This window comes from Euleptes europaea, chromosome 1 (genome assembly GCF_029931775.1).
Source record: "Euleptes europaea isolate rEulEur1 chromosome 1, rEulEur1.hap1, whole genome shotgun sequence".
In the NCBI taxonomy this organism is placed as follows: domain Eukaryota; kingdom Metazoa; phylum Chordata; class Lepidosauria; order Squamata; family Sphaerodactylidae; genus Euleptes; species Euleptes europaea.
Genome location: NC_079312.1, coordinates 106418147 through 106435125, shown reverse-complemented (window position 1 = coordinate 106435125; position 16979 = coordinate 106418147). Strand labels below are relative to the sequence as shown.

At 43.0% G+C, this 16979-nt stretch overlaps 1 protein-coding gene across 1 annotated transcript in view; it reads right to left on the bottom strand.

The window, feature by feature from the left end:
• The window catches only part of LCP2 (lymphocyte cytosolic protein 2), a 50600-nt gene extending 34158 nt beyond the window's left edge, over positions 1 to 16442 (bottom strand). The window contains exon 1 of the mRNA XM_056866683.1: positions 16350 to 16442. Within this exon, the coding sequence (XP_056722661.1) occupies positions 16350 to 16427 (78 nt within the window). The 5' untranslated portion in view covers positions 16428 to 16442. The remainder of the gene's footprint in view (positions 1 to 16349) is intronic.
• Between the last annotated feature and the right edge of the window lie 537 nt (positions 16443 to 16979).

The following is a 16979-nucleotide window of genomic DNA, read 5'->3' as shown; positions in this document are numbered from 1 at the left end:
GCTGTCAGAAAGCTGCTGTGAGTTCCCCATGGGAACTCAATTCCCAAATGTTTCAGGGGTCTGATTAAGATTGGAACCATGGGGGGGAGGGGCTTCAGTCTTCCTCTCTGTGCTATTTTCCCGATCCAAAATGGTCCCAGGGTGCTATTTGTCCCATGGGGGTGGTATTTGTAGCCTATTAGTACATGGACAGTTCCCCAGCACCATTTTGTGTCAGGACAATGGCATGAGGAGGCTGAAGCCCCTCCTCCTCCTGTGCCATCATGGTCTCAGTCTGGACAGGGGTTCTGTGTACTTGGGAAATAAGTTCCCATGAAGAACTTGCAGCTGCCGCCTGACTGCAAGCCCCTGCAGCATGTCACAAGTTAAATATAATGTTAGTTCGAGACAATCAATGAAGATACAGTTTGTCACAGCTCTTACATTCTCACCTGAAATCTGTTGAAGCAAACACGTGAAAAGGTTTTTAAAAATTAAAAAGTTTTTTTAATTTCAGCAGAACTCAGTTAATTAAAAGTGAGACCAAAGGCTCAGCAATAGAAGTACATTGCCAAATTAAATGTTATTCTTCTGTGATCTTGTCCTCTGTTTAGCAAGGTACAGTTCAAAAAAATTCACCCTTTTTTGGTATTACACCGGTGTGAAATCTACAGAAGTTACAAAGCAACTGAGTAGATTTCCTCTGCTCTTATTCTATATTTAAGGGAAAACGTGTGAATCTGCTTGTTATCTTCTAAGCACTCTTTCCATACCTTTGAAACAGTGAGTAGGATCCTGCAGTGATTTGCTCGGCCAGAAGGGACGTCTCAACTCCCCCCATTTTCTTCCCCTTAAATGTCCTGCAAAATACTGCTCCTGGGGGCCAGGGGACCAAAGGAACAGCAAGTAGGGTAAGTTGGCGGTCTGCATTGGAGGGGGTAATAGGCTAACCCCCCCTTCTATGAAAAGGAATCGAAGCATTAGGGATGATTGAGCACCTGGTGAGGTTCACATTCTGTTTGCCGGTGGCAATCAGACAGCTGATTAATTGGCAGGCTATTCAGGTTTTTTTTAAAATCTGTTCATATCTATTCACAGAAACAGGCGACTTGCAGGTCCCAGAACCCTCCAGACAATGAGAGATCAGGTGAGAGTCAGCTTCTGATCTCCTGCTGGGGGAACTTTGCTGCATACCAAGCAAAGTACATGGGGGAGGAGGACTCAGGAGCCAACTCCCAGCTGATCGCAGGGTTCATTTGGAAGTCAGGTTCTTCTGATCTGCCAGCCTGGAAAGTTTGCTTTCTTCTGATCTGCCAACCCTTCTCTTCTCTCTATTTCAAATGGTCAGCTTGGGCTGCAGCCAAAGCTGTAGAAATCAGGAGCTTTTTCGGGTGGAAAACAACAATCTTTGAATGAACTTTTCTCTCCACCTCAAACTGACAGCTTGGGCTGTGGAAAACAGGAATGATCTGCTCTTATCCTCTGCAGCCTAAACTGATGACCTAGGGAGAGGGGACAGAAGAAATCCTTTTCCCCACCTAGTGAGAATTTAGGATGAGAATAGGACCAGATCCCCCTTCCCCCCAAACAGAGAGTTGGGGCTGCAGAGAACAGAACCAGATTGCTCCCGCGCTCCTGCAGCTCAAGCTGTCAGCCCATTTTGTTAATTTCAGGTGGAAAGAAAAAAAGGTTGCTTCTTTCTTGCATGGCCACCCAAAATTGAGAGTGGGCTGCAGAGAAAGGGCTCAATCTGTTATTGTCCTTCATAGCCCAGGATAACAGCTTGAGGAGGAGGTGTGATCTGCTTCTCCTCCCTTCACCTGAAACAGCTTGGACTGCGGAGAAGATGACCAGTCGATTCCTTTTCTCTGCAGTCCACCCTGAGAGTTCGAGGTGATGAGGAGAACAAGCCAATTGCTTCTCTTCTCCCAACCCCAGCTTTGATGGAATTAGAGAGAGAAGCTTGGTTGGTGGGGTGGAGAACAGAGGGAGAAGCTCAGCTGAGAGTCAGCTTTTGATGTCCACCTCCAAACTTCTCGCCAGATCCCTGCAAGACACAGACTCAACAAGATGTTTGGGAGGCATCTTCCTCTTGGAAGCCAATTGAATTGTTTGTCGGTAGCTGAACAGATCAGGTAATCAGCTCACCTGTGTTCAGGACAACCGAATACAGTGTTATTTTGCTGGTTGAACACATTCACCATAAAATTACTTTTGTAGTTGCTGAAACCATCTGTTGCTTTAAAAGGTAAAGTATCCTACGATACACCAGCAGCACTGACGCAAAAAGAATGTTAATCTGCAGTTTCTTTCCCGGAAAGTGAATTTGTCCAGCTGAGAGATATAATAGACAGACAAAAATCTATTCTGTTCATTTCTCACAAAGAATTTAATTTAGTTGTATGCTGTGGATCATGTATGGATAAGAGGACAGTAAAAATTTCTTGCCCCTTCTGGATGCACACCTTAACGTGGTGAGGGGGTTTGTGTGTGTCAGGGAAGCTGAGAGCAATACCGTAAGGGGTCTAGACTCTTATCAAGAGACTAAACTCCTAGCAGAGTCACTCAAGACAGAATGGTCACAGCTGAGACACCAGACGAAGATGCATCCACCCCCTTAAGGGATCAATGGCCACATCCGCAGAAGAGAACAGGCAGTTCCAATGGGGATGGGGGCAGAGGAATCCCTGGTTAGCTACTGGGCAGCAGCAGTAGTGGAAGGTGACACTGGCGGAAGATCTTTCGTAGACAACGGCAGTGCCACTATGGCTAACCCTGGTTAGTACTGCACAGAAGAAGGCACTGGTAAACCACTTCTGACCAACCTTTACCTTGAAAACCCTATGATGAGACAATCCAAAATGAAAAAAGATATAGTGCTGGAAGATGGGACCCCCAGGTCGGATGGCACTCAATCTGCTGTCAAAGATAGGACATTTTGGAGGACTTTCATTTGTAGGGTCGCCATGAGTCGGAAGCGACTTGACAGCACTTAACACACACACACACACACACACATTTCTAGAAAGTTCTTATTTTCTAAGATTTTAACAGCAATGTTGAATATAAATGCGCCCACGCAGCATGGTCTCCAATATTAGCTTTCTCTGGGGAAAGGATTATCTCCGGTATCTCTCATATTTACTATGAGGGTCATAAAACTCTTATGGTTAGAACTCAGGCACAGACTCTTCTTATTGCAGAAGTATAGGCCAACCTATTCTTTTTTAGAGTCAGAATTAGTTATGAGTGCAATCTTTGAACGCTCAAAAGTTTGTATGCTCGAAATTGTTAGAAGTTGTATTGCAAAGGTTTCATCAATGTTCTTTCTCACACTGCTTTTTTATGACTTCCTGTTCCCCCTCCCCAATCCATCATCCAACCCAACAGCTTTTCTTGGTTGTCTCAAGGCTGCTGGGGTGGGGGAAAAGTGTGTGGTTTTTCTGTTGATACATCCTTGCCTTTCCTCTGACACCTGACCCAAATGTATTCATATTAAACAATGTGATTTATATTTCATTTCATACTTTGCTTGTTCTCATACTGTTACCTGGGAAATGTATTTCAATCCAGTAAGTTCTGGCCGTGTTCCAACATCATGAATAGTGACTGATTTGTCACTGAATGGTGACTGATGCCATTGAATACCCAGGGACAAACTCAGCATATAGTTTGAAATGTAGTTGTTTTTAAATGATGTGTAATTCATGGCCATGGGGCCAGAAAATCAGGAAATGATGAGCATGCACCAACACCAGTAACCTAATTAGCCACTACGCTGACTGTTGCCACTGTACAGAAATGAAACCAAAACACTATTCATTTTAAATTGTGGATAGGCAGGGTTGCCAGGTCATTCTTCACCACTGGCAGGAGGTTTTTGGGGCGGAGCCTGAGGAGGCTGGGGTTTGGAGAGAGGAGGGTCTTCAATGCCATAGAGTCCAATTGCCAAAGCGGCCATTTTCTCCAGGTGAACTGATCTCTATCGGCTGGAGATCAGTTGTAATAGCAGGAGATGGCCAGCTGGAGGTTGGCAACCTGGAGGTTGGCAACCCTACGAAGAGGTTACCAACGGGGTTATATTGGATGTCAGCAAACTGGCACTGCAAACAAGGTAAATTCACTTTTTGAACACCTTATGTGCAAATTGAATTACCCTTGTCAGAGTCTTTGAACAGAAAAAGATAAGATTGGGATTCAATTTTAGATGTATAGGCTGCTTTCAGTGGGACTTGGCAATAAGTCCCACTGAAAGCACTGGAACCTATGCCAAATTATATGTTATACACAGACTATTAGGCAGTAGATCAATACCACACTTTCATATGGAAAGCCACTTCTGGTGGGTTTCATGTGAATAGAACAGTTGTAGAGAGAGGCGGCATGTAATCCTTCCCTTGACTGGATTTTTCCAGTCTGAATGCTCCCTAAGCAGCTTTCCACCTGAAGGACTTTAAAGAAATTAAAACCACATGGTATATGAAAGCTATGGAGTATGTGCGTGAGAAAGATTTGGAACAGAGAAAGGGCAGGCAGGGAAAGCGTTAAATAGCTCTCTCGCACAGCTACTCAGCTACCGATTGCCCTTACAGGAAGTGCTTTTCCTTCTCTAAATCATCTGCTAACTACCATTGTACTTGTGACCTTACTTTAAAAATTTAAAAAGGATAGGATCAACAATGAAGACTGTAGATGTATTGCTCCTTCTCCTTGAAAAACAAATTAATCACATTTGGCAGTTTGTTACCATTTAACCATTTGCATAGGCTAGCCTGATCTGGTCAGCTCTCAAAAGCTAAGCAGAGTCGACCCTGGCAAGTATTTGAATGGGAAACCTGCAAGGAATACCAGGGTCATAACATAAAGGCAGGCAGTGGCAAACCGCCTTTGAATGTCTATTGCCTTGAAAACTCCCATCAGGGGTTGCCATAAATCAGATGTGACTTGAGGCAAACCCCCCCCCCCCCACACACACACACACTATTTGGCAGTCTTCAATTTAGCTTTACTTGAACTGTGCTGTTCTAGCCATAACTGCTCCCTACATCTTTAAATCTATCAAGGCCTACCCTGTAAAGTGGTTTTTGGACCACTGACATGTCTCATTCGATGTATGTTTTATGTCATCTGACTTTTACCAGTCTCATGTTGAATGTTCACCATTCATTCAAGAAACTCTTTCTACACATTGGCCATGTCTACCTAATGTAGAGTAAAGGGAATAACAGAAACAAAAGGAATGAATTAGCTTTCAGTTTAAGCCCTGAACGCATTGGCACCAAAAGAGTATCATAATATACATATGTCTGAGGATCATTTGTCTCACCACAGAGAGATATGTTACTGACTAAGCCCAGACCAACAACAAAATGTGTAATTTATAATGTTATCATTAATGCACTTTTTTTTGGTCTGTTGTTATAATATGTTTTCAGGGTCTGGGCATTTGGGTGTTGGTACTTTACAATACAATATTACTTCCCCACACACATGAAATTAATTGTGGGACATTTTCTACCCCAAGATACATTGGAATTTGACTTGGGGTAGAAAGCCTCATCACTGAAGTATCCATGACTGTGGTTTCCCCAAGATACCAATAGTGCAAGTTTTTTTACAGTGTTGACAAACGGCTAGATGATACAAATTTCCCAAGACTACAACAATGTTCATCACTAAAAACAATTTGGAAGTGCAAAGTGTGCGTATCCTGAATTCCTCATGTAATCCAAACTCAGGGTGTATGAAAAATCTCAGTAAATGAGATCCTACTAATGAAGACCGGTTGGTAAAAAATTATAGAGTTTGGTCTATACAAATTAACTGCTTTTCAAATATAACAAGATGTAAATAGACAAGTGAGTATTCGGAAATATATTATGACTCATTTAGAAGTTATATAATTAATGTATATTATTTATGCCATGTGGAATATTTCTATTTTATATTATTTATTGTAATTGTGTAATAAACAATCTCAGCAAATGAACAGGCCTGAGCACAATCCTCATGAAAGAATACCAGATAGAATATAGGGAATGTGTCGAAGGAAAGAGGAAGTTATGAAAGGATTGGTTTCAATACCAGTACATATCATTTGATTTTGCAAATGGTAGAATCATAGAGTTGGAAGGGGCCATACAGGCCATCTAGTCCAATCCCCTGCTTAATGCAGGATCAGCCTAGGCACCCCTGACAAGTGTCCAGCCTCTGCTTAAAGACTGCCAGTGAGGGAGAGCTCACTGCCTTCCCAGGTAGCTGATTCCAACTCTTACTGTAAAAAACTTTCCCCTAATATCCAGCCGCTGCCTCTCTGCCTGCAGATTAAACCCATTATTGTGAGTCCTATCCTCTGCTGCCAACAGGAGCAACTCCCTGCTTTCCTCTAAGTCACAGCCCTTCAAATACCTAAAGGGAGCAATCATGTCTCCCTCAACCTTTTCCAGATTAAACATTCCCAACTTTCTCAGCCTTTCCTCATAGGGCTTGGTCTCCAGGCCCCTGATCATCCTCGTCAGTCTCCTCTGCACCCACTCCATTCTGTCAACATCCTGTTTGAAACGAGGCCTCCAGAACTGCACACAATACTACAGGTACAGCCTAACCAATACTGTGTATAGTGGAATTATGACATCTTGCTATTTGGATGTTATACCTCTGTTGATGCACCCCAAGATTGCATTAGCTTTTTTTGTCCCTGCATCACACTGGCTTCTCATATTTAATTTATGGTCCACCCATAACCCCAAGATCTTGTTCACACACACTGCTACCCAGAAGTGTATCCCCCATCCAGTATGCATGTCCCCATCCAGTATACATGGTCTAGTGATTAAATTCTGAGCATGTTTAAGATACTGTTGCAGCAAACTGTCTGCCTGTCCTCCCTTTATCCTTGATTATTTCTTGGGGATAATGTAGGGTTGGGTGAGATGACCCAAAGATGTCAGTGTTGAAGGGTCCCAGAGTCCAATACAATGTACCACCTCTGATGGTACATAATGGCTTGAAGCAGCCTTAGTATGGCCTTAAGGTATGGAGGACAACTACCACACAGACAGGACAATGCAAATCGCTGCTATGGAACTTCTCTGAAGACACATTGAAGACACAGTTATCTTATTTTATCATCCCAATGATCCAGTGAGTAAGTCAGGCTGACAGAGAGACTTGCTCAAAGACATGCAGTTAGTCTCATATTTAGCGTCATATTGACCTGGCATGTGTGACTGAAATACTAGAGGATATAAAAGTCTCTAAAAGCATTTGTTTCAATTATTTCCGTCTGGGTATTCTGTTCTTCATCAACCCTAAACTGTGGTTGATGAAGGGGGGGAAGCTATACTGTTTCTCATTCTACATGTTCCTGATATAGACAAGGTCCACTTTTGAGTTTATGTATTTGTATTGGGTTCCAGGGACAAGCTGGGGAGATTGCTGGTGTACCATCATCGTAGCTCTTTTTTTCTTTCTTTCTGATAAAGTCTCTCTCATCCAGTCTGACTTAGATGCCAGTCAGAGGGTAGATCCTGTCTGGGCATATTGGTAGCAACCTGTTGTTAGAGTTCTATGGATAATTACCTGATTGATATCAACAGAGTGCTTCAGGCTGTGAAGTCCACGTCTGGCAAACTAGATCTTTGCCCATCCAGACTACTAAAATCATGCTGGGAGGAAGTGACACCTCCTTTGGGGAAGATTATTAATAAGTCAGTGTTACAATCGGTGTTTTCTTGACAACTTAAAAGAAGCTGTGGTTCAAACTCTTTTTAATAGGTCATCTTTGGATGATGGATGTGGGCAATTATCAACCAGTGTCTATTTGCCACTTTTAGGGCAAAGTGATTGAGCAGGTTGTGGAAGAGCAATAGCAGATATTTGGGGATGAAACTTCTGCCCTTGGCCTATTTCAGTGTGGCTTCTGGCTGGGTTTCAGGACTGAAACAGCATATGGGCCTTGGTTGATGATCTTAGGGTATAGCTGGATAAGGGCAATCCATTGTTGCTGGAACTGTTATACCTATCAGTGGCATTTGATACAGTTGACTATAATGCTAACAGCATCTTTTCCAGTTACATCTGGTTCATAAAGGGACCTTATTTAGTTTCTGCTGACCTAGTCACACTGACCCATGCTACCATAATCTCTGGACTAATGTAACATGTTCTTTGTTGATAGAGCACGATCAGTAGCCGTGTTTGTCTGTAGCCGTAGAAAAGAGCAAGAGTTCAGTAGCACCTTAAAGACTAACAAAATTTCTGGTGGGGTCACTTTAATGAGTCACAGCTCACTTCTTCAGATACCAGAAGATTCTGAAGAATTCTTCTGAAGAAGTAATTCATGAGTCACTGCGACTCACGAGTGCTCCTTGTTGGGCTGTTTTTGAAGATGTCTTCAAAATACAAAATGCTATGGTGAGACTCGTGTCTGGGTTCAGCTGTTCTCAGGGTTGACATCAGCATACCCTGATGGGGGGCAGCTGCCAGGGCCCAAGTATTTTGGTAGGACTCACTGGTGTTGACTACCTACTTACTAAGGTTTGTTTATTTATTGCATTTCTAGCCCGCCATCCCGGGACACAACCAGGCTCAGGGCGGGTTGCCTAACCTCCAGGTGGTGGCTGGAGATCTCCCATTATTACAAATGATCTCCTGGCACTATAGATCAGTTCCCCTGGAGAAAATGGCTGCTTTGGCAGTTGGAGTCTATGGCACTGAACTATCTCCCCTCTCCAAACCCTGCACTCCTCAGGCTCCACCCCCAAAATCTCCAGGCCTTTCCCAACTTGGAGCTAGCAACCCTGCTACTTACGCATCTCCTGTGATGCCTTCACTCACACCTCATGAAATCTTGTCAAAGGAAGTCCCTGCAGCAATTCCATTGGCAAGCTTTTCTATAAATGGGAGTGGCAACAGAGAAATTACAGTGATCAGACACACTACTGAAAAGGAAGAGATCGCTAGCAGATGACACTGCACTGACCTCTACTGATCCATTGGTGTTTACCAGGAAAGGCACTTCTTCAAATGTGTGGTTCTTTATAGATCAAAACCAGTGCCTTGATCTTGACATGGAGATACGCTGAAAGCCAGCACACTTGTTTAAAAAGTGATGCCACATACATATAATGCTCTCCCAGCAGGCAGACTGCTGCATTCTGGACCACTGCGGTTTCTGAGTTATATTCAATGGCTGTCTCAGGCAGAACATATTACAGCAGTCACATCAGGGGAATGCATAAGTGTGGATCAATGTGGCAAAGCTGGTAGGGAAAGGAGGGGTACAGAGCTTTCAAATTAGATGTCACTGGTATTCCTGGCCAAATACTTATCTGTTTCTCAAAAAGCAAGGCTGGGATCAGAACATTCCCAGGTTCTTCACATGCTTAGACAAGGACAAAACAGTACCATCCAAACTAGGTGGATCAATCCACCAAAAAACTTTTTACTTCAGTTTCAGTGTATTTACCCTTGCTGATCCAGGGCTAAATTGTGGGATGAGGCAGAGAACTCAACAATAACCAACAATAACCATGTTACTTAATAAGAGAAATATTTTATTGGAATGAAATGGCCACAACTTAAATTGGCAATTGCTGAAATTACATTGGGGCAGCCTGTGGGCTGGATCAAGAACATCAGCCAACCCTGTGCAGCCAATGTGTACATCCTACCTCCAGCGATCCTGCTGGGAATAGCAGGGATGGCAGTACTGGGAATTCACCTGGGCATGAGCCACTTGGTGTTCCCCCACCACTTGGGAACAGGCTGCCCAAACATCCCCCCGAGCTGGGAATGTCCATCGCAAAGCCTCTCCCAAAATCCCTTAGTGGGATCCCCCATGGGAGGGAAAGGGGCACGCAGGCCACTTTCCTCCAAAACGAATCCAGCCTCATGCTTACAATGCCTAAGTCATGACAAAAAACAATAAACATACACAAGAACAGGGAGGGAGGGTGGAACAAAGCTGGGGACGACTGACGCTCCAGCCAGGCGAGCCCCTTTATTTAGGTGGAGCGGGCTGACTGGAGTAAACTCCAACTCCAGTGTCCACCCGTTGAATGCCTCCCCTGGTCCACAGCTCCAGTTAGATTCAGTTTGAACCTCAGCGGCAGCTGCTTGTCTGAGGCAGCAGAGCAGTTTGTGTGCAAGGAAAGATCTGAAGGCTCCCTCGTCACTCCTGAGTGCCAGCTAACGCCCGAGACTCTGCCCGGCCTGTGCCTCCCCCAGCCTGGGCAGCAAAGCGGACTCCTGGTAAGGTCCGGGAATCCGTGCTTATTTACTTATTTCAAAAATGTATAACTCTTCCCAGAGACCTGCTGGAGGCAATGTGCAGGTAAGGCAATAAAGTGCCATTAAAAGAAAACAGTAAAAACAGGCCAATGCCATAAATATACCATTAAAAAACAGACCATTGCCATTAAAATATCCAAGGGAATAACAGCATAAAATACATACCGAGCAGCCAAAACTGATATATATAAAATGATCCTAGGGCCAGAAGCAGATCATAAAATTTTTAAAAGATTAAAACCCCTTAGCTAAAAGCCTGGATAAAAATGAAAGTTTTAGCTTGGTGCCTAAAAGAAAACAAGCTAGGCCCCAGGCAAGCCTGATGGGAGAGAGCATTCCAAAGGCGAAGTGCCACCACAGAAAAAGCCCTGTCTCTGGTCATTGAACACATGAACACATGAAGCCGCCTTATACTGAATCAGACTCTTGGTCCATCAAAGTCAGTATTGTCTACTCAGACTGGCAGCGGCTCTCCAGGGTCTCAGACAGAGGTCTTTCACATCACCTACTTGCCTCGTCCTTTTAACTGGAGATGTCAGGGATTGAACCTGGGACCTTCTGCATGCCAAGCAGATGCTCTACCACTGAGCCACAGCCCCTCCTAACCATAGTGTACAGGCACTATTTCAAGGCTGAGACCACTGCACACAGATGATTAGAAATATAAAACTGGATATTGTTAATATATTGATGACACCCAAATTCCAAATACCTCACTCATTGGTTTCATATGCCTACTAAGAGCATAGGTGATAATGCCAAGCCTTGCAGGATGTCACAGGAAAATTCTCATGATCTTGACTCTGTTTCACCAAAGGGAACTCTTTTCCCTCTCTTGATTAGGAAAGACTCAACTCGCTGAAGAGCAGTTCCTTCCAGTCACAACAAAACTCTTCTTGAAGTGGTTCAACAAAATGGCGTGGTCCAACGTATCAAAAGTGACAGATCAATCGAGGAGGCACTTCCCTTATCCATGTGACACCAAAAATCATCCATCACTGAAGCACTGTCATATGACCAGGCTGAAAGCCAGACAAGGGAAGAAGGGCCTTCTAGGTAAATTTGACATTGCTGCACCACAAAGTGCTCAATTTACTAGCACAAGAATGACAGGTTTAACACGCATCTATAGTTTTGCCAGATTATCTTTGTTAAGAGTTGGCTTCTTTAGCAATTGTCTTATAATAGCCTCTTTGAAGATTCTTGGAAACTGACCGTGAACCAAAGATGAAATTATAGCCTTGCCATGTATTTGTTCCCTGGCTGATTTAACTAACCAAGCTGGACACAGGCCAAGTTTGCAAGTCATAGTCTTTCCAATTGATGGGTTCCTGTCTACTGCAGTCATAGAAGTAGGATTTAAATGATCCACAGAAGTAGGATTTAAATGATCCACTGGAAACAAGTGTTCTTATACCCTGATTTATATCTAAACTATAGTCCAAGCTGGAACAGATCACGGGGGCGGGGGGGGGGGGTTTCTGCAGAAAATATCACAAATGTCCCACAGCAGGACAAATCCACACCACCTCAGGCAAATCTGTATGTTAAGAGTGCATAAGCATAGCTCCACTAGAGGAGATGCTACAGAAGCAATGGTGGCAGAGAAGAAGAAAGCTATCTTCACTGCCATCACTGCCACTACACAGGCATTCAAATGGGCTCCAAGTAGGGGTCTTTCTTATTCATTTGGAGTTTTCTTCCATCATCACTCAAGATGACTTCCTATCAAGTTCTGTTCAGCCATAGCTAATGGTATAGCAGGTGGTAGGTGTTCTACAGTGCATGGGAGAGGAAACTGGGGAGCAATCTTGTTGATTGTCTCAAGTTCACAAGTTCACAAGGTTGGAGGAGACCACAAGGGCCATCCAGTCCAATCCCCTGCCATGCAGGATCCCACAATCAAAGCACTCCCGACAGATGGCCATTCCGCCTCTGCTTAAAGACCTCCAAAGACAGGGACTCCACCACCCTCCGAGGCAGCACATTCCACCGTCGAACAGCTCTCACCGTCAGAAAGTTCTTCCTAATGTTTAGGTGGAATCGCTTTTCTCTTAGTTTAAATCCATTACTCCGTGTCCTAGTCTCTGGAGCAACAGAGAACAAGCTAGTTCCCTCATCAACATGACATCCCTTCAAATATTTAAACAAGGCCATCATGTCACCCCTTAACCTTCTCTTCTCCAGACTAAACAAACCCAGCTCCTTAAGTCTCTCCTCATATGGCATGGATTCCAGACCTTTGACCATTCTGGTTGGTCGCCCTCCTCTGGACACACTCCAACTTGTCAACATCCTTCTTAAATTGTGGAGCCCAAAACTGGACACAGTATTCCCAGTGAGGTCTGACCAATGCAGAATACAGTGATAGTATTACTTCCTTTGATCTAGACACAATACTCCTATCGATGTAGCCCAGAATTGCATTGGCCTTCTTAGCTGCCATTTCACACTGTTGACTCATGCTCAGTTTGTGGTCCACTAAGACTCCCAGATCTTTTTCACGTGTACTGTTGTCAAGCCAACTCTCTCCCATCCTGTACCTGTGTCTTATGTTTTTTCTGACTAGGTGAAGTACCTTACACTTCTCCCTGTTGAAATCCATTTGGAGAGAACTGTGACTAACCCAAAGTCACCCTGCAGGCTTCGTGTGGAGGAGTTTGGAAACCAACCCTGTTCACCAGATTAGAGTCTGCTGCTCATGTGGAGGAGTGGGAAATCAAACCTGGTTCTCCAGATTAGAGTCCACCACTCCTAACCACTACACCCCACTGGCTGTCCCCAAAGAGAGAAAACCCCCAGAGCATTCTGGAAACCAGACATACTCATAAGTCTTCAGGGACAGACTGAACTAATAAGTCTGCAACATGAGAAGGAGGGACACCATTCATAGCTATTCATTTTTATTTTTTGCTGTCAAGTCACAGTGACCCTGTGGGGTTTTAAAGGCAAGAGACGTTCAGAGATGGATTGCCATTGCCTGCCTGTGTGTCACAACCCTGCACTTCCAAATAATAACCAGGGCCAGCCCTGCTTATCTTATCTAGCCAGGTCAGGACTTATCTATTCATCGCTGTTATCAACCAGAGCTCATACCAACCAGAGTGAAAGTAACAGAGACTGTTATCTATGTGTACATAGATATTGAAATTTGAAATTCTTTGAACATTTTGCAATTCTATTTGAATGAAAATAAATATATAAATGTTTTATGCCTAAGAGTGCAAACAGTTTTCTAGGCGGTAGAGAAATATATATGATGCAGAAAAGTCAGTGAGATATGCCAGGCGACATGGAGGCATCTTTTGCATCCTGCTGGATTTTTACCTCATTCTGAACAGCTGCTCTTCATTTGCTATAAAACTTCCATGTACCACTGATGGAGATCTATTGCATGTATTGTCCCTATTGTCCCCAGTATTTAGTCAATGGAGTGGATGAGACCCTGCTTTTTAAAAAATCAGTCTTCCTACCTTCCTCTAAAAGTCCATGTATAAAATCCTACATGTTTCCTGAGCTAGATTCGAGTCCAGTAACACCTTAGAGACTGTGCCAGGCCCTGACATAATCATGAGAACATGTGCAGAATTAATTCCATATAGAGCTTAAACACATCATACACATACAGAGGTTTGTGTAATGTACAATGAAAGTCTGTGTCATGCTGACAGGCTAGCTCTGTGTCAGGCTGACAGACTACTCTCAAGGTTAGCTCTATCAAAGCTAACTACTAAAGTTACTCTGGCTTTGTCCTTGAAGGGGCAGAGCTGAGCACCTTCCCTTGAAGGGGCAGCGTAAAGCACTTTGTCCATAAAGTGTGCAAAAGTCACCTTTCTGACTCAGCTGCCAGATGTCAGAATCTCAAAGGCCTTTTCAAGGTCTCAATAGCTGAAATTGTGCTATTGAGGCATTAAAGTTCTCTCAAAGATATGAGTAACAAGCTTTCTTGCCTTTTGTAATCTGCCCAAGGCTGTCAGTTACTAAAAGATGTTACAAAGTGACAAATGTAAACAATAATTGTGTTTCATGAGTTATATAGTTAAACGTTGTGCTACAGATTTCTAAGTAGTCTCATTTAATGCGTATAGTCCTAACAAAGAGGATGGTATAGAAATTAAATATGTAACGTGATCATGTAACTCAGAAATGAGAATTTATACTCTAAGCTAAGAGGACTGAAAGACAAGGAAGTCCATATTAGGACATAAGACATCAGAAGACATGAGCAACTGCTTACTAAGCTATTGCTGCACTGCTCCTGGTATCTGATAAAAGAGAATAAAGGTACCCATCTGAAGGATAAGAAGGAGGGGATAAAGGATCTTTCTTCACTCTTAATGGGTCTAGAAATAGTATAAATAACAGCCACAGTACAGCTAGCACTTTAGAGTGTTATGACTGACAGACTGCAGCTGCCTGGAATGACACTTCTCCATCTCAAAAGGCTTGAGATGTAAAACATTGAAACTCTGTCCTTGCGTGGACAGCAGTTCTCAGAGATATCTTGAGGTATCAAGATCTGGATATTTCAACATATCTTACTTACAGTCTTCTTGTGAGACTGCTCTATTCCTAGAAGAGGATAGAGACCCTTAGAATTCCTATTCTTTGAATGGGAATCTAAGTGCAATGATCTTTCCATGTATTGGAACACTGAGAGTCCATCAGATTTATGGATTCTTACAAACTAAGCCTATTTGGCTTACCAATGCTAAGAAGCATCCTGAATACAGGGCTAATAGCTAGATCTCTGAGATTGTGTCAGAACGTCCTCTACTTAACAGAGGGACTTCTGAACCTCCTCAGAGCAAGAGACCAGAGAAGGGAAAGGAGACTGTCTGTACTCTGTGAGATATGCACAATGCACATACACAGATTGGCACAGTCAAAGAGACTGTAAACAGCTTTAAGCTAACACATAGTATTTATATATTCAGCATTGCTGTCTAAAACTAGAAAGAGCATGCATAGCATGTACATACACAATGCCTGATCTTAATGATGATCAGTTAAGAATATTAATAGAAGTCTTTAAAGGATTCAAGACTTAGCAAATACAGATACTCTGGGATAACTTCATATGTTCTCATAGAGCTTAGATTCTTTAAGGACTCCAGATGACACAGATGACACAGCAAGGTATAGTGTGTCTTCTGTACAGAAATGTTATGATGTTTTGAATGATTTAAGTTAGGATGCTTCTAACCAAATCTTTCTCCAAAGAATTAACCATATTTTGACAGGATTTCTGTAACCTTATATTCTGAATGAAGGTGCATTGCACTAAGGATACTTTATGAGTATATTCTGACTAAAATACTCCTTTATGGAGGCATAGAGAATATGAATGATTACTTGCTACATCAACATGTTTAAGACTAATGATGTCTATCCTTATATGATATTTTAAGGCTTTGCAACCAAAAAGCATATATTATATAATGTAAATAAATGTGTTTTTTATATACTTCTACTCTTGTCCATTATTATAAATTTATTGGCGTGTTCAAGAGATGTCCTAGGAGCAATAACAAGTTTCTAGGAACCGTTGATTCCGGTCTAGTGGTGTCTCGCTGAATAAGATCACATATCCCTTCTCAGGAAGGGGTCCTTTCTAAGAGTGTAGGCACTTAACGGCCCGAACCGCGACAAGACCAACACGATTTTCAGGGTATAAACTTTCAAGAGTCAAAGCTCTGTTCGTCAGATACAATGTGGCCTAGTTCACTAATTCTGTTCCTTAAAATTTTTTATTTTGCTCCAACAGTGTGCTAGGTTATTTACAAAAGTGTCACAATCCATATGAGTCAGGCAAAGCAGGGATGGAATGAGAGTAAAGGCAGACATTGACTAAACAAAACAGGGATGGGTTGAGGTGCAAGGCTGCAGCAAACCACTCAGTAAAGATTGTCCTTTCAGGCTTGTGAATTTGGAAGTATTTCTAGCAAGTCCTGTGATACTTTCAGAAGAAGATACAAAGGCTTTCAAAATGGCTTCCCAGAGACTCTTCTAAGGTTATGCTCAGAACATTACTTGTAGTGTAAAGATGCAACAAGTTGAAATTAAATGCCACTTACCCTCCTGAAGTAGTCTGCCAGATCATCTGGAGTCCAGCTGCCCACATCTGACCGATAGGGAAGGTGTCGTGCATCCATCGCTGTTCTTCTTGGCTAGCCAGTTGCAGACATAGATATGACAGTATTGCTAGAGAGCCAGATGTCGGATTCCCAGTTGGTGACAAAGACTGGGGGAAATCCAGTACCAGTTCCTTGAACTCCCAGATTTTTGGCTTTCTTCAGAACTGCGCTCAAAATATACTTAAGAAAGCAACGGCTTCCTCTGCGAACCAAGCGGTCTCTCTAGTTTCTCAGAAAACTTGTCAGCTGGTTAGTCGGCTTCACCACTTCCCTTTTCTGGATCTAAATGGGTAAACAAGGAAATGCTGCTGCCTATGCCTAAAAGCTACGTCTAACATGCTGAAGGCTAGGATTGTACGGTGAATTTTGAAAATGAGGAGGCAGAAATTGTATGACTACTGATCAGGTTAGGTCACATCCTGATGTGAAAGGAAGCTAGCTAGCAGTTATCTTTGAGTTTATTACAATAGTAATATTACTGTGGTCCTCACAAGATTCTGAGACTATTGAATCTGTGGCTAAATTTTTTGATGCAATTGTTAAGAGGCGAAGGTTAAATGATGTTTAGAG